The sequence below is a fragment of the Cucurbita pepo genome, chromosome 17, assembly GCF_057944985.1.
Source record: "Cucurbita pepo subsp. pepo isolate OVF chromosome 17, ASM5794498v1, whole genome shotgun sequence".
Lineage (NCBI taxonomy): Eukaryota > Viridiplantae > Streptophyta > Magnoliopsida > Cucurbitales > Cucurbitaceae > Cucurbita > Cucurbita pepo.
The window spans coordinates 4,252,251-4,273,270 of NC_141814.1; the positions used below are offsets into that span (position 1 = coordinate 4,252,251).

At 36.4% G+C, this 21,020-nt stretch overlaps 4 protein-coding genes across 9 annotated transcripts; 2 read left to right on the top strand and 2 right to left on the bottom strand.

Moving 5' to 3' along the window:
- Positions 1-250: 250 nt before the first annotated feature.
- Positions 251-4,657, bottom strand: LOC111778135 (ras-related protein Rab7). 2 transcript variants are annotated; one of them, XM_087119266.1, is made up of 7 exons: positions 4,473-4,657; positions 4,224-4,250; positions 4,015-4,114; positions 2,293-2,439; positions 2,126-2,206; positions 1,843-1,988; positions 251-552 (listed from the first exon to the last, which is right to left on the bottom strand). In XM_087119266.1, exons 1-7 carry the CDS (start codon positions 4,523-4,525, stop codon positions 426-428), a joined length of 681 nt encoding a protein of 226 aa, XP_086975392.1. In that variant the 5' UTR covers positions 4,526-4,657; the 3' UTR covers positions 251-425. The 2 variants fall into 2 exon arrangements, with proteins under 2 accessions (XP_086975392.1, XP_023513568.1); XM_023657800.2 differs by having other exon boundaries at positions 251-492; positions 4,473-4,655.
- A 1,613-nt stretch (positions 4,658-6,270) lies between these two features.
- LOC111778572 (phox (PX) domain-containing protein) lies at positions 6,271-13,404 on the top strand. 2 transcript variants are annotated; one of them, XM_023658482.2, is made up of 16 exons: positions 6,280-7,011; positions 7,927-8,320; positions 8,400-8,577; positions 8,682-8,821; positions 8,908-10,123; positions 10,220-10,323; positions 10,413-10,557; positions 10,905-10,973; positions 11,058-11,103; positions 11,203-11,376; positions 11,454-11,638; positions 11,997-12,076; positions 12,199-12,334; positions 12,511-12,682; positions 12,794-12,876; positions 12,966-13,404. In XM_023658482.2, the coding sequence occupies exons 1-16, from the start codon at positions 6,906-6,908 to the stop codon at positions 13,101-13,103; spliced, it is 3,366 nt and encodes a 1,121-aa protein (XP_023514250.2). In that variant the 5' UTR covers positions 6,280-6,905; the 3' UTR covers positions 13,104-13,404. The 2 variants fall into 2 exon arrangements, with proteins under 2 accessions (XP_023514251.2, XP_023514250.2); XM_023658483.2 differs by lacking the exons at positions 12,511-12,682; positions 12,794-12,876; positions 12,966-13,404 and having other exon boundaries at positions 6,271-7,011; positions 12,146-12,285.
- Positions 13,405-14,055: 651 nt separating this feature from the next.
- LOC111778188 (large ribosomal subunit protein eL37x) lies at positions 14,056-15,186 on the bottom strand. Its single transcript, XM_023657875.2, has 4 exons — positions 15,055-15,186; positions 14,837-14,972; positions 14,434-14,535; positions 14,056-14,315 (listed from the first exon to the last, which is right to left on the bottom strand). The coding sequence occupies exons 1-4, from the start codon at positions 15,055-15,057 to the stop codon at positions 14,269-14,271; spliced, it is 288 nt and encodes a 95-aa protein (XP_023513643.1). The 5' UTR covers positions 15,058-15,186; the 3' UTR covers positions 14,056-14,268.
- Positions 15,187-16,225: 1,039 nt separating this feature from the next.
- On the top strand, positions 16,226-20,054 carry LOC111778316 (uncharacterized). Of its 4 annotated transcripts, XM_087118942.1 has the most exons (5): positions 16,226-16,333; positions 16,432-16,600; positions 17,549-17,647; positions 18,316-18,509; positions 18,901-20,054. In XM_087118942.1, exon 5 carries the CDS (start codon positions 19,171-19,173, stop codon positions 19,756-19,758), a length of 588 nt encoding a protein of 195 aa, XP_086975068.1. In that variant the 5' UTR covers positions 16,226-16,333; positions 16,432-16,600; positions 17,549-17,647; positions 18,316-18,509; positions 18,901-19,170; the 3' UTR covers positions 19,759-20,054. The 4 variants fall into 4 exon arrangements, 3 of the variants coding, with proteins under 3 accessions (XP_086975068.1, XP_086975067.1, XP_086975069.1); XR_002812527.2 differs by lacking the exon at positions 16,226-16,333 and having other exon boundaries at positions 16,340-16,600; positions 19,281-19,420; XM_087118941.1 differs by lacking the exon at positions 16,226-16,333 and having other exon boundaries at positions 16,340-16,600.
- Positions 20,055-21,020: the final 966 nt, after the last annotated feature.

Here is a 21,020-nt window from a genome sequence, read left to right on the forward strand (position 1 = left end):
TTTGTTCACCCAGAATGGAACAAAACCTCGGAGACCAGGCCCATTACAGCCAGCTGCAGCTCTCCTGTTTGGTCACAAGATTGAATCTAGTTCAAGAAGCAAGCATCAAAGCCAGGGCTCTTGATGATAATTCTTGAAGCATCGAAGATTCAAGCTTGGGGGAGTTGTTCTAGGTTGTGTTTTTTCTTTTAGTTTGTTCCTTCTGTACATTGGTTTCCAAGTATTTCATTTTATTTGAGACCGACCCAAATGATTTAAGCAAAATATATAAACATCAAAGAATATAGATACAACACAGAATAGAAGTAGAACTTTACCAGCATCACTAGACTACTACATGTTAATACAATTGGACCATATGGTTTAAGGAACATAAAACAGATGAAATACAGTGAAGTAGACAGAACTCATTCGTAGTTAAACACTTAGCATTCACATCCTGTTGATCTTTGCTGCCGTCCACCCGCAACATCGATGGTGTCGGGAAGGTATCTGCCATGGCCCCAAGAAGGAACACAAGAATTAATGACAAGCACGGGAAAGAAACTCCAACTAATAAGGGATTCAACAGAGTAGAGGAATAACAAAACAACCACGTTAGAAGAAGGTAAGAAATTCTAGATGGCGGGTGTTCAGTTTTTGTGTATCCTCGTGATGTGCAAACACAAAACATTCATTTGAAGAAATCACTAATAAGACCTTCAATACAATTGGAAAGAGAGACTTTTGAGGCATTTGAATGTATGATTGTCATGGATTGTGACTAGAACACGTCTTGGGTTCCAAAACTCTGAGGATACAGCTATTGTCCATACCTCAGCAAGAGAGTGAAAGATCTATTGAAACTCAAGATGGATAGGGACATGGCTAAGGGGCAACTGTGACACCCCACATTGGTTGGAAAGGAGAACGAAACATTTCTTATAAGGGTGTGTAAACCTTATAAGGAAGAACACATGTCTTGGGTTCCAAAGCTCCGAGGATACAGTTATTGCCCATACCTCAGCAAGAGAGTGAAAGATCTATTGAAACTCAAGACGGATAGGGACATGGCTAAAGGACAACTGTGACACCCCATATTGGTTGGAGAGGAGAACGAATCATTCCTTATAAGGGTGTGGAAACCTATTCCTAGCCAACGCATTTTAAAACCTGGGTTGGAAGCACGAAAGGGAAAGCCCAAAGAGGACAATATCTGCAAGAGGTAGGCTTGGGCGGTGGAAAATGGTATCAGAGCCAGTTACTGGGCGGTGTGCCAGCGAGGACACTAGACCCCCAAGGGGGTGGATTGTGAGACCCCACATTGGTTGGAGAGGGGGAACGAAATATTCTTTATAAGAGTGTGGAAACTTCTCCCTAGCATACGCGTTTCAAAACCTTGAGGGAAAACCCGAAACGAAAAGCCCTAAGAGGACAATATCTGCTAGTGGTGGGCTTGGATTGTTACAACAACCCTATTTATGAAATCCATTAAAAAACTGGTACTTTTTTTTTTTTATCATTATAAATCCATCGAACTTAATTCGAAGTTTACATTGTAAACAAAAAGAAAACTGGAATCCTAAGAAGAAAATGGAAGTATATCCCTTGCCCTTTTAGCTGGCTTTTAGCAGATATAACTATAACGTAATGTACACCCAAATGTCAACAGCAGTTCCCCCTCTTTTGGCTTTGTTCCTCAATTTATTTTCATCAAGACATGCTATATTCATGCTGTTTTTCAACCTACTTGAACAAGATTCCATAAAGATAGAATGTAGCTAAATGTGTAATCAATAAAAAGATGTCATCAGCGGGTAAATGAAGTGACACTTGAAGTTCAATTGAATGGAATATACTTACACTTCTTCTTCTGGTTCATTCTTGAGGGCATTTTTAGCTATACACTGAAATGCAGCATCCACATTGAATCCTTCTTTTGCAGATGTCTCAAAGTATGGTATGTTTCCTTTTGAAGCACACCATGCCTTTGCTTTCTTCTCTGAAACCTACAATGCCAATAAAAGATCCTTATGTCCATGCAATTTACTAGATGAGTATCTATCCTAACGCAGAGAAGAACTATCCTCACTCTGGACTAGTAATTCAGATAGTCATGATACAAGCAAGATCAGGCAAAACTCACCACTCTACTGTTCCCACCATCAACGTCGACCTTGTTCCCCAGTACGACAAAAGGAAAGTTTTCAGGATCAGATGGACTGGCCTAAACATAAAGAACAAAAAGCCTCCAGTAAGAATCAATCTATGTTGTCATAGGCTCATAACTATCAACATTGGATCGATAACAACCTGAATCAGAAACTCTTCTCGCCAGTTGTTAAGATTATCGAACGATTTCATAACATTCACATCATAAACTAGAACGCAGCAATCAGCGCCACGGTAAAAGGCCACACCAAGACTCTGAAACCGTTCTTGCCCAGCTGTATCCCAGATCTGCAATTTTATACTACATATGTAAATTGTCCATCTCAAGACATTACAAAGGAAGCCAAACACCACCTTCTCAACAAACTAAAAATGTAATAATAAAAAAGTTAAAATTAAAACAAGAATAAACCATTGGAGTTTTCTTATATAGGTTAAATTACAAGTGTAGAGCATGAATTTTCAAAATTGTATCTAATAGGTCATTAAAATACTAAAAAAAAAAAAAAAAAACCTAATAAGTCACTAAATTCTCTATTATGTGTCTAATAGATACTTGGTTAAAGTGTCTAATAGATCTTTTTTTTTAGGGTAAGAAACAATTTATCAAGTAGGTCTCTAAACTTTCAATTTGTGTCTAATCTGTTCTTCATTTTTTAAAATTCACAAACCTATTTGATAAGAATCGAGACATCAATCATGCAATATAAACTTTAAGGAAGATGTGAGAAAATATTGTTAAATTTATAAAAGATGTTTCAATTCATGCCACATTGAAGAAGAATCGAGCTTCATTGTCATAAAGTTTGGGTGGATCATAATTTAGCGTTATGATGTTTCATTAATGCATTTTAGGACTTTTTATTTACTTTAGGTTACATTTATATAATGGTTAATTATGACCATAAAATATGAATGTTACAACTCTTGGAATGCCTAATGGAATGTCAAAGGTTTCTTTTTTAGGCTATATAAAGCCATGTATGTTGTATTTGTAAAAGAGACTTGGAAAATGTTATAAAAAGAGCATTTGTGCTTTCATTTAGCAAATGACTAAGTTTCTTTGCAATTCTATGTAGTTTAGATTGCATGTTTAGAATCATTCAAGCTTGACATGATCGATCTTGCTTGTGGAGGGATTCGAATCTCAAACAAGTGTTCTTGCCTTGAGATATTTGATCAACAAGGTAATCCGAATCTCACTTCCCTTATAGTGATTCCTTATCATTTGGTATCAAAGCCTTATCACTATTCGACACCAAAATAGAAAGTTTAAGAACCTTTTAGACACAAAATTCAATTTTATGCATAATAAATCTATTTGGGGATCTAATAGATATAAAATTAAAAAGTTCTAATCCCTATTAAACACTTTTGAAGTTCATTAACCTATTAGACTTAACAAAGTTTAAACACCTATAAGATATTTTTAAAAGCTGAAGATCTTACGAGACATAAGTTTAGGAACAAAAATTACTGTTAACTCTCTCTCTATACATAACTATTCCAAACCACAGCCAAGGGAAGGAACGGGAGCAACTATATCTCAAACATATCCAAGTCAGAGAAGAACGACAAGGTGATCTTTATCACAGAGTAAAGGCACAATTACCAATTGCCATTGTTTTGCATAACTCGGTTCCAATTGCTTTTCATTTCAAATATTATGAGTGATGCTAAAAAGTTTCATAAAATGTGATTTCTAAAGATCCCCATTGACCATTTCTAGCATGAACTGCTAATGCTTATTAACCAAAGCAGTCGTTGCATCCCACTAACTATTGAACACATTCCACATAACAACAAAGATAAACTAGAATATCCAACAGATGAAAACAGTACAACTAAGATAGCCATACTTACTTGCAACGTGAATAGCCTGTCATCAAGCTGAACTTCCTTTGTGAGAAAATCTGCTCCAATAGTCGCCTTGTACTGATTGCTAAACTTACGATTCACATACCTGGACAAACAAATGGAAGGAGCAGAGCCAAAAGGTAATTAAACGACCTAATAAACAAAAAGAGTTCGAAAACAAAACTTGTAAGTTTCGGATTGAATGAAAGCCATACTGATTCATCAGCGATGTCTTCCCCACGCTGCCAAAGATAGAAGAAACTTAATTAGTAAAAAAAAATAGAAAACCTATGACATCCAATAAAGGAAGAATTAGAACAGAAAAAACAAAGAAAAAGAACTTGGAATCGGTCCAGTTCTTATCAGTTTCAAAATTCCCCACCATACTTTCTTCGACTCTCTCGAATCCAAGAAATCCAATAGAATTAGGAGCGAGAAACAAGAAAAGCAAATAGAAAGCTCACCCACTGTCCCCAAGGATAATGACTTTCAAAAGTATGCGCCTACGAGAAGCCATGGATCAAAAACCTCCGAATTGGGGAAACTTTTTTCGGGGAAATTTTCAGAGATGAAGGAACGGAAATTTGGTTTTGAGAGGAATTATTATTGGTATTGTCGAGAGGGAAAAGGCCGACCGGGAAATGGAAATTGACACCAAACAATGGGAGGACAGCAAAGGGCGGTTGAGTTTCTATATTCCAAAAATACCCTCCCTATCTTTGGCTTTTTACGTTAAATGCCATTCGTTCCCATTTTTTGAGATTTGCCTCCCATACAATATTCCCTTCCAATTGTTCCAAAATTCACTTAGATTCGGTTGGCGGGAAAATACTCTTTTTCATTTTCTCCATTTTAACTTAACCATTCATTACAATTAGTAAATCACTCACGTTAGTCCAAACCATTCGAGATTCGTATGTGTCAAATCAACGACCCTCGAACACAATTTAGAGGGCAGTTAGTTGAAACTCTTATATTTCTTGCCTAAGATCAGAAACCGATATTTTTTCTTTTTTTAAGAATTGGGTTGGCGGGTCGTGTTTAGGGTTCAAGGTGAAGTTGGTTGTTTTGATTTTTTTAAATTTAAAAAAAAAAATCTAATGAACTTTAAAAAATGTCCTTATTCTTAATATTTATTTTATGTTTAATAATTGTATAAATTTTTTGTTTTGTGTGCAATACAACAATAACTTTAAAATAGCGTGACGAATCAATTTCTAAACATAAAAATTATATACAAAATTCATGGACCAAAATTGTAATTTAACCGTTTAAACTCACTTTTTCTACGGAATTGAAAAAATTGATCGGATGAGAAATAATAAATATATTTTTAAGGTAAATTACAAAAAAAAAAAAAAAAAAAAAAAAAAAAAAAAAAACACCCTTCAATTTTATCATTTATTTATAAAAACATTCATTCTCTTTTAAAAAACTCCATTATTACCCTTGACATTTCCATAATATCATTAGGGTAGAATAGTCTTTATTTCACAAATAAATAAATAAATAATGTCATTTTTAAAAATTTATACTCCTAATCTTCGGTCGCATTATTTCTTATCTACTAATTTAATGAATTTCTACTTTAAAATAAGTTTTAAAAATTTATATTAGATTAGTGATAATGTTGCTGTTAAAAAAAAATACAAATAAAAATGTACGAATCATGATTTAATTTACATTTTCATGAGTGAATAATAGCAGATTTCTATGGATGAATAAAATGTCCTACCAATGTTTGGACATCTACTCGTAATGATAGAGAGTACCGTTAACAAAATGACACTTGACAAGTGAATTAAATTTAATGCATTAACCGTATATTTGGAATAACTTTGGAATAAAATGTTTTTTTTTTGTTCTAAATTAAATTTTTTATACACCTTTCAAAAATATAATTAGTAATTTTTAGCGTATATAGAATAATGATTAATTTTAAATCTAAAATATTATATATTATTAAATTTAAAATATTAAAAACTAATTGTATAGATTAACATGGAATTCAGCCAAATATTTATTAGAAAATTAAATGATTTAAACTTAACTCATACTGAATATTATTATTTCATACTAATTAGTATTTTAAAAATAGAAAATTGAGTCAAATTTTATTAAAAGAATAATAAAAATTAAATAAAATATTATTTATTTTTCTTACGGAATATCATCGTTGAACTGAAGAAACAGTACCTATTTTAATTATTTGATTATAATTTTCCAAAATCAATTTTAATTTCTGTTCAACCATTAGAATTCAGTTCCGTGGCCCGTCTGGGGATTGATATTTGTTGTTGTTCTTCGTCTTTTATTTTTTATTTTTATATTTATTTTCACGTTTAAATGAATCGTAGGAGGGGTTTTAATTAAGAGAGAAATGGATCCAAAATAATAATTGAGTATTAGCGAATGATGATAGTGTGAAAAATCTGGATATTCCAATCTCAAAAATCCCGAACGTCCGTGAAACGGATGGAATTTCCATTACCAATTTCCAATTTCCAATTCCCAAACCCAAAATCAAATCCCAATCACCAACGGAGTGCGAAAGTGGAACTGACCATGGAGTATGAGAAATAGAAGAACATCGATTTCATTGGCAGCCCATATTCCATCGGTCCACGACTCCGAACCCATTACTCACCATTTGATTTGATTTCGTTTTTGCTTTTTTTCCACAATTATTCAATTTCCCCCCTCATTTCGAGATTACCCAGTTCCTGATCGCTTCTATCTCCGATTGGGGGTTTCTGAGTTTTTGGTGTGGGTTCTTCGCTGATCATCTATCTGAAACCGAACGATTCTTCGTTGCTTTAATGTGACTACTTCGATTGAATTCACTGCCCTCATTTCAATATCCCGTGGGTGCGAATTGATTCGTGTTTTGGGGCGGAATGAGCTCCCAGAATCAGGTTACGGTTCGGGACATCCTCGAGGAAGCTAAGAAGCGGGTTCTTTTTCTGGTCGTATCCATTGTGGGTTTATCATATATGATGTCATGTAAGAAATGGAATTTTTGTTCATCCAATTGCGAATGAACCATCACTGTTTTTACTTCATTTTTGTTATAATCTGATTGAAGTTAGTCCATCTTGGGATTTCTATTTTAGCTTGCATGCTGTCTAACTCATTTGGATTCTTTTGTGTTGGATTACCTGTTGTAACTTGAACCTTACAAGCCCCTTTAATCGTTTATAAATTATATCCATAAGTTTATGCCTCAGAAAAGCACTACTTCACTTCGGGAGATACAATTCTAGTTCATTAGCATTGTTATGATAACTTTCTTTCGTTGAGTTATGGTTTCAAAGCAGCATTTACTATGTTGTTTTGCATGGAGAAAAAGAGAGATTACTGGGTTGGTTTACTAGATAATTTGAATCTTGTTTGTTGTTTGGTTTACTTTTCCTTTTTGCACTTTCATGGAAATACTTGTTCGTCTGTTTTGAATTTGAAATTACATAGTTCTTAACACGATAATGAGTCATTTGATAATAATTGGAAATAGTTTTTGGAGTTTTCTTAGAGAAGTTTATTGATGCATGATGTTTATTTATTTGTGTTTGAGCTTCTTCTTTTTGATGGGAGCCAATCTGCATGATTAGATCAGTTTTTCTCTCACACGCACACCCTTAGGTAGCACAAAAAGGTTTGGTAGAGGAGGTTTACCTAAAGTTCGTTTAATCCGTTGTTAGTTTCTCTCTGCCTTCCCGAGGCCGGATGGTGGGATATTTACTGTCATATGTCTATGCTGCAATCTTCTAAGTAGCATGGCGTTATATGCTCGACGATTATATCTCTCTCAAGTTGTAGTCTTAAAGATGTACTGTTAGATAGTATGTGCACTGTTCTTGCTGCTAACTTTTGCGTTCGTCTTCTATTTGGGGAGATAATTCTATCTTACTCCTGTTTCAGTGACAAGCTCCTCAGTTTGGGTAAATTTACCTGCAGCCGCGTTTTTTATCATCCTCATCCGCTATTTCTCGTTAGATTTGGAAATGAGGAGAAAAGCTGCTACATACATTCGTAGACCATTGCCAGAAAACGGTACTTCTCAGGAGGAACCCCTTGAGTTACCGAAAGTTGTAAAGAAGTCAGAGTGGAGAAGGAAAGTAAATTCACGTGTTGCTGAGGATGCAATAGATCACTTCACTAGACATTTAATTTCAGAATGGGTGACTGATCTTTGGTATTCTCGTTTAACACCCGATAAAGAAGGTCCCGAGGAATTGATCAATATTGTCAACGGCGTGCTCGGAGAAATTGCAGGACGCTTTAGGAATATTAATCTGATTGATCTTCTGATGAGGTTAAGTTCGGACGTACTTGTGCTCTATTTTTTATTGATCTTTTGTTGCTTAAAATAGTGAACTAAATTTTGGGTGCAGGGATCTTATTAATCTCATCTGCAAACACTTGGAAATTTTTCGTTCAACTAAAGGAAAAATTGAGAAAAAACAGTTAGGAACCATTACAATTGAACAATTAGATACAGAACTCAAACGACTCCTGGATATGGAGAACATGTTGCACCCTGCTTTATTTTCTTCTGAAGCTCAACATAAGGTCTCGATTCTATTTAGTCAATGACTTTTGCTTGCAAGGGTGAAGTACCTTGCATTGCATTTATATGTCATAGCAACTGAACTTTTTTCCTTGCACATTCACAGGTGTTGCAGCATGTGATGGATGGTCTTATTTTATTCACATTCAAGCGTGAGGATCTTCAGTGCTTATACTTCCGTTATACTGCAAGGGAGCTTCTTGCTTCTGCAGTAATGCGGCCAGTTTTAAACTTAGCTAGCCCAAGGTATTAACCAATCTATTTCTCTTGATTTTGTTAAGATGTATCTCTGGCTTGATGCTGTAATATATTTTCAAAATTCTTGATAACAGGTTTATTAACGAAAGAATAGAATCCTTGGTCATAAATATGAAAAAGCCCAAGAAAATGGAATCGCCGAATGAAAATTTAGGGTCCAAAACAGATGAATCTCCAAGCGTTTCCTCTGATGATCTTTCCAAGTTCCTTGATCCTTCAATGGCTGGTGTTGAGCTGGTGCAGATGAAAAATGCGCAGTCCACTCCTGCAGATTTTCCTGCAAAATTTAACTCAAAAGTCAGTTTTTCAAAAGACCCACTTCTCTCAATTGATACTCGATCTTCCCGGTCCTGGAAATCGGTGCCTCCTACATCCCAAAATGTTGAAGAAAGCACTATCCAGAGACATAGCTCTACTGGAGAATGGGGTGAAAAATTGGATCAGTTTTCTCGTAGAAAGGTCAAGGCCCTAGCTCCTGAGCATTTTGAAAACATGTGGGCAAAAGGGAGAAACTACAAAACAAAAGATGAGAATCAATCAAACAAGAATGTCCAACAAGGCCTCTCTCAAGGGAAACCTGTCTCAGTTTCTGTGAATCATGATAAGATAATCTCTAAAACAATTGATAGAGAAAATGTGGGCAAGCATAATTGCTCTAAGAATGACACTGTTCACTTGGGCGTTACTGACTCGCCTACAGTTTATGGCTCATCTTGTCGAACCAATTCAAACACATTAAGTAACTTTACCATGTTGCATTATCAAGGCAATGGTCGTGATGACGTGCACCTAAATGATCTTGACTCAGATGGAAATACTTCTGAAGATGAGGAAACAAGTGATGTTACAGGCCTTGACTCTCCTGGAACCAAAGTTTGGAATACTAAAAACAATAGAAATGCGGGAATTTCTCACATTCATCACCCGCTCGAGAGTTCTGATGGTTCTGGACTTAAGAAGGCAGGTGGTAAAGGTAAAGATCACTATAATAAGCCATCCAGGAATCAGTCTGGAAGGAAAAGATCCCGCCATAACAGTGAGAAGCTGCCTGTTTGGCAGGAGGTTGAGAGAACAAGCTTTATATCTGGTGATGGACAAGATATTCTAAATTCTCCACTAGGGCCCGTAAATGAAGAGTACTCTAGTGATGACTCTGATATGGAGAGTTCAGTAAGAATCCATAGTGGAGCAGCGGCTTCTTCATGTGTTCCTTCAATTTCCCATGTTCCTCCTATAGATTACACTCATAGTTCTCAGATGGTCGATTCCTTCTTTAGGCTGAAATGTGAGGTACTTTTTCTTAATAAATCTTAATAGTTCATACTTTGAGCACGTTGAAATTTCGTTTGCATAAATGATGTCGCTGCGAGTTTATTTTTTATGCAGGTGGTGGGTGCAAATATAGTAAAGAGTGGTTCAAGAACATTCGCTGTATATTCCATATCTGTTACCGATGTAAATAATTACAATAGCTGGTCCATCAAGAGAAGGTTTTTAATACAAACTCTCTGGGTTTATTTATTAATGCCTTAATTGGTTTCTAACCTTTTGCATGCACTTTCCTTTCTTATTCTTGTAGGTTCAGCCATTTTGAGGAGTTGCATAGACGTCTGAAAGAGTTTTCAGAGTACAATTTACATTTGCCGCCGAAACATTTTCTTTCCACCGGATTAGATTTACCAGTTATTCAGGAACGATGTGAATTACTTGATAAATACTTAAAGGTCCAAACTTGTCTTACTTGATTATCTGTTTTTATTTTTTTTTTCTGCAGTCTTAACTCACATTCTTTTTCCTGCTTAAAGGGTCATGATTTTTCAACTGGATCTATTTATTTTCATGAACTAGTTTGTTCTTCGTTTTTCGTTTTTTTTTAACTTTTCTGATGGGAGATTCTGGTACTGTTGCTAATGTATGTTTCAGCTTTCAGCTCTATTGAGTTGAGTGCAGTATATTATGCTTTATGAGGATTTGTTTCACTCTTTATTTCTCGGAAGTCGTTTCGTCTGTGTGATAGTTAAGTCCCTTTTTTAATCCTTTTGACCAATTTTTTTTTCCTGTTGTTCTTCAGAGGCTTATACAGCTCCCGAAAATTTCAGGATCTATTGAAGTTTGGGACTTTCTCAGTGTTGATTCCCAGGTTAGATCTTTACTTCCCTGCTGGATATCAGTGGCACCTCTTGTCCGGATGTTTAATTTATGTAACTATGTTTATATGTTGCAGACATACATATTCTTGAACTCGTTTTCCATCATTGAAACCTTTACAGGTAAACCATATTGAATTAGGATAATTGAATGTGACTAATCTATATACCCTTTATTTGTGTTCTAGTCTGTTATATCATTTTTGTTGGAAAATGTTACAGTTGATCTAGCTGATAAACCCCATGAAGATAATAGAAGCGTTTCAAACCCGAACAGCCCTATAAACCAAGGGTTATCACCACTGAGGAAAGACCATGCAATTGCTGAAACCTTTGAGCCTAAATTGCGGGTGAAGACTAAATTTCAGGAAAATGGCCTGAGATTGAACACAAAAGGCATGTCCTCTTCTCCAGTAAAAACAAGTTTTCAGAAAGTATGTAAATTGTTTTTGACAACTCTGATAGTGTTTCAGATGCTACTACGGAGAAGAGTGGATTGCCTGATAGAAACTCCGGGAAATCTGAGAATCAGAAGGAGAATGGAATATTGCCTAATAGAAACTGTGGGAAAACTGAGAGCCAGAAAGAGAATGAAAGATCGCTAGTGGCTTCTGAATCACTTCTGGATGCTGCTACTGATCCAATGTTGCCTACAGAGGTAATCTTGAATTCCCTTCATTGTTTTCAAGCTTCTTTGTAGCTATGCATACAATGTTCAATCCTGTACTGATTTTCTGTAGGCTAAATCTGGTGTCATTCTTTAAGCTGCCCTCAAATATTTTGAATTTTGAATTTCATAGTTATGTGTTCTTTTGCAATTGAGTTCTTACTCTCCCCAAATGTTAAATTTCATTGATGAAAATGATGAAGTGACATCAAAATGTATTTTATTGAGTCGAAAATACTATGTGTTTGAACGTTAATGAATGAAACGGAAAAATCCGAACGAGGAGTAAGTTATATAAGCGTAGTCGATTGAGGGGTAACGTGCGATGTTTGATTTGGAACTATTGCAGTGGGTGCCGCCGAATTTGACAATGCCGATATTTAACTTGGTGGATGTGATATTCCAGCTTCAAGATGGGGGATGGATCAGGTGCTGGATTTAGAAGATTTGTGTTTCATTGATTGATTGATAGATTGATTGTATAATATTTTTTTGTAGATTAGTAATTTTGGTAGGTTGATAATATGGGGAGTGTGGTATTGAAAATATAGGAGAAAGGCGTTTTGGGTAGCAAAACAGGTGCTGCAACTGGGAATGGGGGATGCTCTTGAGGATTGGTTGATTCAGAAAATTCAGCGTTTCCGCAAGGGATCTTCCATGGCTTCTGCCATCTCTCGTCTTGAGCAGGTACCTCTCCTGTTCTTCATTTCTTCTTGAACTCTTCTTGTAACTTGATTTTCTATAACATTATTTTCTTTTGTAAAGTCATAAATCAAGTTTACCTGACATGAAATAAAATGAAAAGAGCTACTTTCATACTCTGATTAATTGATGGAGGGGTATTGAATGGTGTAATCGAACAGATACTGTGGCCTGATGGAGTATTCATAAGCAAGCGCCCGAAACAGCCACCGAAACCTGAAGGTTCAACATCCGACAACAACTCGAACGAAATCCTATCTCCTCGGTCCCTTGAGGAACTGCAACAACAGGAAGCTGATCGTCGTGCAAAGTTCGTGTATGACCTAATGATTAGTATGTTCTCACTTTTTTATTCTTAGTCTCATGAACAACTAGCATTTAGAGTTGCTTCACATTAACATATCTGTTATGATCTTGAACTTATGATGAAATTTGATATTGAAGCTAATGCACCCCCTGCTATCGTGGGGCTCGTTGGTCGAAAGGAATACGAGCAATGTGCCAAGGATTTGTATTACTTCCTTCAGGTATTTGCATACTTCTCATGAGCAATAGCTTCTCTTTTTGATCAAATTGACTTGTTCGTTCTTAAGTTTGTGAAATGCAACAACTACAGTCAGGTGTATGCACGAAGCTGTTGGCACTGGACCTCATTGAGTTGCTGCTGTTAACATTGTTTCCGGAGCTTAATTATGTGTTCAAACAGTTGCACGAACGAAAGGATAAGTTCGGAAAACTCGATCTAGAACATTAAAGATTGTTTTGTATCATGCACAGGTTACAGCCTTGGACATGCACAGTATTACCCCAAAATTCTATCTACATCTTGCAAATCATTTTTGTTTCTGAAGTTCAGAGCTTACGGCCCTTTTTGGAAATTGTAGCAATTATCTCGTTTTATAGGCTGTTGTACTGTACTAACAATTGAAATGCGTTTCTTTTCTGTACCTGTAATATTTTTTTCATTGTGGTGGTTTGTATAGGCATAGATTTGTGCACATTTGGTGTAATTTTGGCAATCATGTGAACGAACGGGTTGGTATCATTGTTTTCTATACAGATTTTCTCCTTACAGGTACACCACCTCAGTGTAGAATCACATTTTAGTTTATAAATTATCTTTCATAAAAATTTCTCAAATGTTTGTTTAATTACTTCAGAATTTCTCAAATGTTTGTTTAATTACTTCATATGGTTATATAAACTGTACAAATGAGCTTATTAGTGCTCTGATATCACTAAGAATACCCATTCAAGACTGGCTAGACTAGACTGATGTATTGGAGAACTGTGAAGACAATGTTTTAGGACTGCTTTCAAGTGATTCACCTAGAACCAAACATTTAGTAATTGGTCAAAAGTCATTAACAAGTTAAAAAACTTGATGTTCAAAACAACTCCAAGCACTGACAAGTACAAGTTCAACAGCAGAATGAACACGACGATAATTGCCATTGTTACTTGAGCTCATAAAATGTAGCAAACAAGTTCACCTTGCATTATTAATCATACAATAGTACAACTACGTAAAATTGATCATTTCAGATAGGAAGCTTCTGGGGATGGGTAACCAAAACAAACCACTCCTAGGCAAGATTTAAACAATTTCGAAATGAACTAATTCAATCTAGTGATTCGACATAGATCCTCCAACACTTGCTGAAAATAATCTTGGAAGGATGGGGAAGAATAAGAACACACTAAAATTAGCACAAAAACAAGTACCAGAGTACGCATAATCTGATTCATCATTTGTCCAAATTTCAAAACATTAAATATTAAAGAAACCGCGTTCAACTAAATCATGAAAAGGCAAAACTAGAAAACAAAATTATATGAAATGATTCTCAGACGAGTAAAGCCACCCTACTGAAAGCTATAGTTGGGAACTGAAATTAAGTTGAACTCCTTCCAAAACCTTATGCTGATGCTGCAGCTCCTTTGTTCCTGGGTGCAGCTTCAGTACCTAATGACAAACACAAAGCAATTTCAAGGCATGAAAACCCAGGTAATTCTGAAACCCAGTACGTAAATCCAGTAAATGGTGCGAAAAAATTGAATGAATTACAAATACAATATCATACCCTCTCTGAAGCCGCTCTTGAATCTACGCGGAACATGGCGCATGTACCTCATCCTTCCAGTTCCGGTTGTCTTTCTCCTAATGGCCTTCACACTCCAGTTATCTAAACAATCCCAACGCCAACGAGATGAATCAAGATTAATTCAATCTCCACGGAAAACCAAAATCAATATGATCACTTCACGTTACTCCAGCGAACAAATGAACCTCATTCACACATTCGCAGACTCAACCATCTTATCAGGCTTAATACATAACACTAGCAACTAACTACCATACACATCAATGGTTACTCAAGGCAGCATTACATTGAATCAAAATAAACAAACGCCAAAATAGTCGATTTAAACCGAATTATAGAAAGTGAACAGTGACGAAAAAGGCGAAACATCGAGTGTGCTTACACTTTCGCTTGCGTGCAGCAGGGAAAGCACATGCTGAACACCGACTCTTCTGGAGATGGAAGCTGCGGCGGCCGCACCGCACACAGAGAGTATGGGTCTTGTTCCTCCTCTTACCAAAACTTCCCGTACCCTTACCCTGTAGATTAATCGAGCAAGAATAAAACGACGAATCCAACTGCACAGAAGCATAAATCGAAACAGAGAAGAAAGTGATGTACCATTGATGCAGGACGAAGAAACCCTAGGGTGGAAAAGTTCTATCTGCAGCTTCCAGAAGAGAAAATGGCTGTTTTATATGACCGAATGACAGCGTTTAGGGTTTGAGCTTGACATTATGATGGGCCGGCCCAATCTTTGACTCCACGACCTTGGGTAAGCTATTGGGCCAGCCCAATATCGGAAGCTTGAAAGTTTCCAGCCCAATTAATTTTAAGGCGTTCGGCCCATTGTCAGATTTAGTCCATTTTGTATAACTCGGTTAAAAATAAACGAATTATTATATTAGGCTCATTTTTTTTGATAATAATAATAATAAAATAAGTTGCCTTTATAGTTTTTTAATATGGATTTTTTTCCTTCCATACCTATATTTGTAGGACTAATAATAAAATAAGTATTTTTTTCTATATATTTATTTTGTTTTAGTATTAAAATATTCAAACAAACTACACCATAGAGCCTTCCCTTAACTCGAGGCTCGACTCTTTTCTTTGGAGTTCTCGAACAAAGTACACTCTTTGTTCAGCACTTGAGTCACTTTTGACCATACCTTCAAGGCTCATAACTTATTTGTTCGACCTTAAAGATTCTATTAACATAACTAAGTTAAGGACATGACTCTAATACTATGTTAGAAATTAGGAACCTGTACAGTGGTATGACATTGTCTACTTGGAGCATAAGCTCTCGTGATTTTGCTTTTGGTTTCTCCAAAATGCCTCATACTAATGAAGATACCATTTTCCTCTTAATTAGTCGGGTGGAAATACTCATTTAAATAATCATCAACAATCCAACCCTCGAACTACGTACACCATAGAGCCTTCCCCGAGGCCTATGGAGCTCTCAGACAGCCTCCTCTTAATCAAGGCTCGATTCCTTCCTCTGGAGCCCTCAAATAAAGTACACATTTTATTTGATACTTGAGTCACTTTTGATTACACCTCCTAAGCTCGCAACTTCTTTATTTGACTTTGAGGATTCTATTGACATAACTAAGTTAAGGGCATGACTCTGATACCATATTAAGAATCACGAACCTCCCTAATAGTATCAACTTTGAGCATAAGTTTTCATTAAATAAATTTTTATTTTTTCAAAATATATCCTACCAATAAAAATAGTATTCGCATTGGTTCATTTAGTTGACGTGATTATGTTCGAACCTTGGCCCCATGTACTAACAATGCGAATCAAAATCTCGCTTCGGTGTGAGATCGTGATCAGGCTCTGTATGAATAATCCTCGCGCACTGAATCAATAGTCCGCCCTAATTTTGTAAGATTTCTGGTGATAATGAAGCGTTCTCTACTTTCAAGCCATTGCTTTTTCATTTTGTCTCAATCTAACACCCATTTTCGTTGCCTTTATTACAGGTAGAGCTATTCGACTTATCAATGATTATGCAGCAATTTTATCGGTCGATGTTCATTACGCATCTGATTCCTCAAAAAGAAGTTTTTCACACCGAACTGACAAGTTCTCAAAGTGGATTAAAGACTGTCCCATTTCTTCAACTGAGAATTATGGTGAAATCCATCAAAGGTTACATCAGTTTCTTAAACTCAATAGAAAGATTGGACGGTGAACAAGTAATAGAAATTTATGTTGAATCTGTCATTATTGGGAACCGATACATATTCCCTACAAACTTCCAGAAAGGCACAAAACGCCCTTTCTTCAACGTTGTCTTATTTTGAGCGGTAATTTAGATTATAGCAATTGGTCCCAGTAGGAAAGGTCAAATGAGCTGTAACTGAGATTCGTGATTGAATTTGTAGGATCTGTGAAATAAGCTAACTTATAGAAGTACATATTGGTATCTTTCTTATGGGACCAAAAATGCACTTCTGGTCCCTATTTATATTTGTTCCCAACAGATGTTAGTGGTGGGTGGCTTTGTTCCATTTGTTTGTTTGAGATTCCACATTGGTCAGAGAGGGGAACGAACTATTCCTTATAAGGGTGCGAAAACCTCTCCTTAGTAGCGTGTTTTAAATCATTGAGAGGAAGCCCAGAAGGGAAAGCTGAAAATGGACAATATCTACTAGCGGTAGGCTTGGGCCGTTACAAATGGTATCAGAACCAAACATCGGGCAGTGTCAGTGAGGACGCTGGGACCCCAAGGAGGTGGATTGTGAGATCCCACATTGGTTGGAGAGGGGAACGAAACATTTCTTATAAAGGTGTTGAAACCTCTTTCTATTTAACGCGTTTAAACCATGAAAGAAAGCCCTGAAGGAAAAGTCCAAAGAGGACAATATCTGCTAGCGGTTGGCTTGAACCGTTACGGTTCGTGTACTAATAACGAAGATGTTTAGCACATTGGATCTATACACATTATTTTGGGAGTCTTGCTGTGTCGGTATTGAGTAATAAGATCTAGCATTGCCTTATGTATTTCACTGCTGATGTACTGCCACCTATTGTATGCTATGCTACATCTTCAATTTGAATGAGTACCATACTGATTTGTTTTCTTTTACTGAATAGATTATCATGATTTGGCCTGCAACTTTTGCCAAATCTTGCTGTCATATCAAGCAACAGTTTGGTTATTCAAAAGCTCATGATTACCGATTCTTTTTCCAGGTAACCAACTAGACAACAACTAAAGAAAAAGTAACTATTTAGTCTTCAAATTTTGCAATAATTTAGTTTCCGTACCATTCAAAAAGAAAAGTTTAAGTACTAAATTGTCATCTTTTTAGGACTAAATGTGTTTTTTAACTCTTTGCCAAATAATGTCTGTGATGTGGTTGATGGTTTCTCTAACAAAAGAAAACCCAGGTTCCTACGGGTCATTCAAGTAGTGCCTGTGGTTGTAAGTTGTCAAGTTAATAATTTCTAAGTCTAGCCGATCTAAGATTTTTTCTTAAACAAGTTAAGACAATGACAAGATTGGTTTAGGGGTTGAATTGAGTTGAGTTGCTTTTTGTGAGATCCCACGTTGGTTAGGGAGGAGAACGAAACATTTTTTATAATGATATAGAAACCTCTCCCTAACGGAAGCGTTTAAAAAACTTTGAGGAGAAGCCCGGAAAGAAAAGTCCAAAAAAAATAATATCTACTAGCGGTGGGCTTGAGCTATTACACTTTTACTCGGAAAATGACTTTGCTCTAAAATATCAGTGAGGCACCTTATCCTATCAACTATTGAGAAGAATGGTAGTGCCAATCTCTTTGCTTCTTGGGGACCAAAGGCCCTCACACAAGTATGAACATGATTTTTCAACTGCATTGAATGAAATTTAATGCAGAATGTGTTCGAGTTGTTCAAAGCTAAAGCTAAAACTCTCAGCGCCCATAGTTTCAACAAAAATCTGCCGATCCTACTCAGTAAAATGGACCTGAATCCACAGCACGGGCCTACACAAACAGTATTTTTCATTGCTTGAAACTATTCAACAACAGAGGCGGGATTCAGAGCTATACCTTTGCTATGTTCATATTGGTATGTTCTTGATTGGTAGCCATTTTCCACGCTTGAATTATTCTTGTCTCATTTTTTCTCTCTTTAAAATTTAAAATTCTCTCAATTACTGTATTGATTGTCCTCCCTACCATTCAAACTTTGATGATCATGGTGAATTGACTGTGCTAATTTGAATAAGCCTTTCTGTAACATGATTAAAACCAGAATAGTATGAACTTTTGTTCCATTGGGACATCTCTCTTTAATCTTTTGCTGGGACCATTTGCCAAATGGGTCCTTAATGGGTCGGGGATTGCCTTTACAACAATTAGGTACATGCCTGAATAGTCGATTTAATGCCATTACACTTTCAGAAACCCACCATCTTTAGCTTTGCATCTTAGTTAATGCCTAGCTCTTTACACAACAGGTAGTCAAACCCAAGTATTCAAGAGCTCATGGGATTCCGTGCTATCTATTATCAAAGTTCAAGCGGTTAAGATTTTCTACTTTTAGAAAGAGAGAATAGTCCTTAAAGGCAAGACTTGGAGCTTCCACTTGCTCTGGCTTTGTCTTTAGGTATAACTGCGTGAAACATGATTTGTCTCCATCTTTCTTCTCTGTGTTGCTGAAATATTTAGTGAACATATTGAGAGTTAACAAAGCCCTGTGATTGTTGTACTACACTGCAAACATCCAAATGCTGCTAAAAGAAACCATCCACAAAACTCTTGAAAACTTCAAGCATTTATTCTTCAAAGGGTTTCAAAAGCTGCAGAAACCCACTTCCTTCCTCCTCTTTCCATGCAGCAAAGGAAACCCACAGCCACAGCATACCCATCCAACAGAGAGAATCTACATTGATTTTTATGATGAGTGGCAGTCCACACTGCATAAAGCAGCAAAGAGAAGCATTGACAGAGGCAGTGTGAGAACATCCAAGGAAAACATGAAGGAACAAGAAGAACAAGGCCTTCCAAGGATCAGACAAGAGAAGGCTGTGAAAGAGAAGAAGAAACAAGGAAATACCCATTTCAGAAAAGGTGATGTTAAAAGCTGTAGTAGGAGAAGTGATGGATTAGTACAAAAAATGAAGGAATTGGAGATGTTGGATAGAGGAGATATGGAACAAGAGTTGGATATTGAAGAAGCAATTCATTACTACTCTCGCTTAAGAAGTCCTGTTTATCTTGAAATTGTGGACAGGTTTTTCATGGACATACACTCTGAATTCTCTGTTCCTGAGGCTTCTACTAAGAGTATGAACAGCTCAAAGAGGAGGTTATAGATATTCATATCAGTGAGCTATATCTTTTAACTATTTTTCGTTCCTTTCTTTTTGGAAATTTGGTTTGATTGTTTTTCTATATTTTTATTCACCTATGGTGAGAATGTCCTTTGTGTGGTTATACTGATTCATTGCCTGTTTTTGTTCAGCTCTGTAAAAAGTTATCAATAAAAGTTTGAACTTTGTTACTGCATTTGGGTCTGAGAATTAGGCCTTTATGATTACTTGATTTGATGCGTTTTTTTTTCTTTTTGTTTGGTAATGCAAGTGTTGTGAGGAAGAATCTTAAACTTGATTGATTTGGCAAGACAATAGGTTATGCTGCATACTAAACCTGTTCCAAAGAGGGAAGGACATGCTCAAACATGAGTATATGTTTCTGTTTTTCAATTATTTGTCAATAATACTCGATGAAGATTTGGATTATTGGCACTAAAAGTTCAAGAAAAAAGACAGTTTTGATTCAACTTACAATTTTCTCAATTTTATCCTATATGACAATTTAGTTTCTATCATAAAATATATATTAAAAAATTAAATGTCAATGGTGAGATCGCACGTTAGTTGGACAAAAATAAGGGTGCAAAAACTTCTCTGAATACGTTTTAAAATTGTGAGCTAAAGACGATACGTATCGGGCCAAAACGTGGCGATACGTAACAGACTAAAACGGATAATATTTGCTAGCGGTGGGTTTGAGTGGTTACAAATGGTATTAGAGCTAGACACGAAGGGTGTGCCAACGAGAACGCTGGGTCCCCTATATTGTGAGATCTCACCTCGATTGGAGAGGGGAACAAAACATTCCTCATAAGGGTGTGGAAACTTCTTCCTAGCATACGCCTTTTAAAACCGTGAGGCTGGCGGCGATACGTAACGGGCCAAAGCAAACAACATCTGCTAGCAGTGGGCTTGAGCGGTTCAAATGGTATCAGAGTTAGACATGGGCGGTGTGCGAGCAAGAATGCTAGGCCCTCAAAGGGGGTGGATTGTGAGATATCACATCGCTTGGAGAGGGGAAGAAACATTCCTACATCTCCCTATCGGATACATAAGAGCCAAAATAAACAATATCGGCTAATGATGCACTTGAGCAGCCAAAACAAAAAACAAGACTTGAGCAGCCAAAACAAACAATATCAAACAATATTGGTTGAGCAGTCAAAACAAACAATATTGGTTGAGCAGTCAAAACAAACAATATTGGTTAATGGTAGACCTGAGCGATTACACAAACTATACTACCCAAGGAATTAGTTGGA

Coding starts and splice junctions, on each gene's coding strand:
- LOC111778135 (XM_087119266.1), bottom strand. CDS start 4,525: ATGGCTTCTCGTAGGCGCATACTTTTGAAAGTCATTATCCTTGGGGAC. Junction 2,207..2,292: donor GAGAAGAGTTTCTGATTCAG/GTTGTTATCGAT, acceptor CTTTATGTTTAG/GCCAGTCCATCTGATCCTGA. Junction 553..1,842: donor AATGAACCAGAAGAAGAAGT/GTAAGTATATTC, acceptor ATCCCTTATTAG/TTGGAGTTTCTTTCCCGTGC.
- LOC111778572 (XM_023658482.2), top strand. CDS start 6,906: ATGAGCTCCCAGAATCAGGTTACGGTTCGGGACATCCTCGAGGAAGCT. Junction 8,822..8,907: donor TTAAACTTAGCTAGCCCAAG/GTATTAACCAAT, acceptor TCTTGATAACAG/GTTTATTAACGAAAGAATAG. Junction 10,124..10,219: donor TCTTTAGGCTGAAATGTGAG/GTACTTTTTCTT, acceptor TTTTTTATGCAG/GTGGTGGGTGCAAATATAGT.
- LOC111778188 (XM_023657875.2), bottom strand. Junction 14,536..14,836: donor TGCTGCACGCAAGCGAAAGT/GTAAGCACACTC, acceptor GGGATTGTTTAG/ATAACTGGAGTGTGAAGGCC. Junction 14,316..14,433: donor CAAGAGCGGCTTCAGAGAGG/GTATGATATTGT, acceptor GTTTGTCATTAG/GTACTGAAGCTGCACCCAGG.
- LOC111778316 (XM_087118942.1), top strand. CDS start 19,171: ATGCTGCTAAAAGAAACCATCCACAAAACTCTTGAAAACTTCAAGCAT.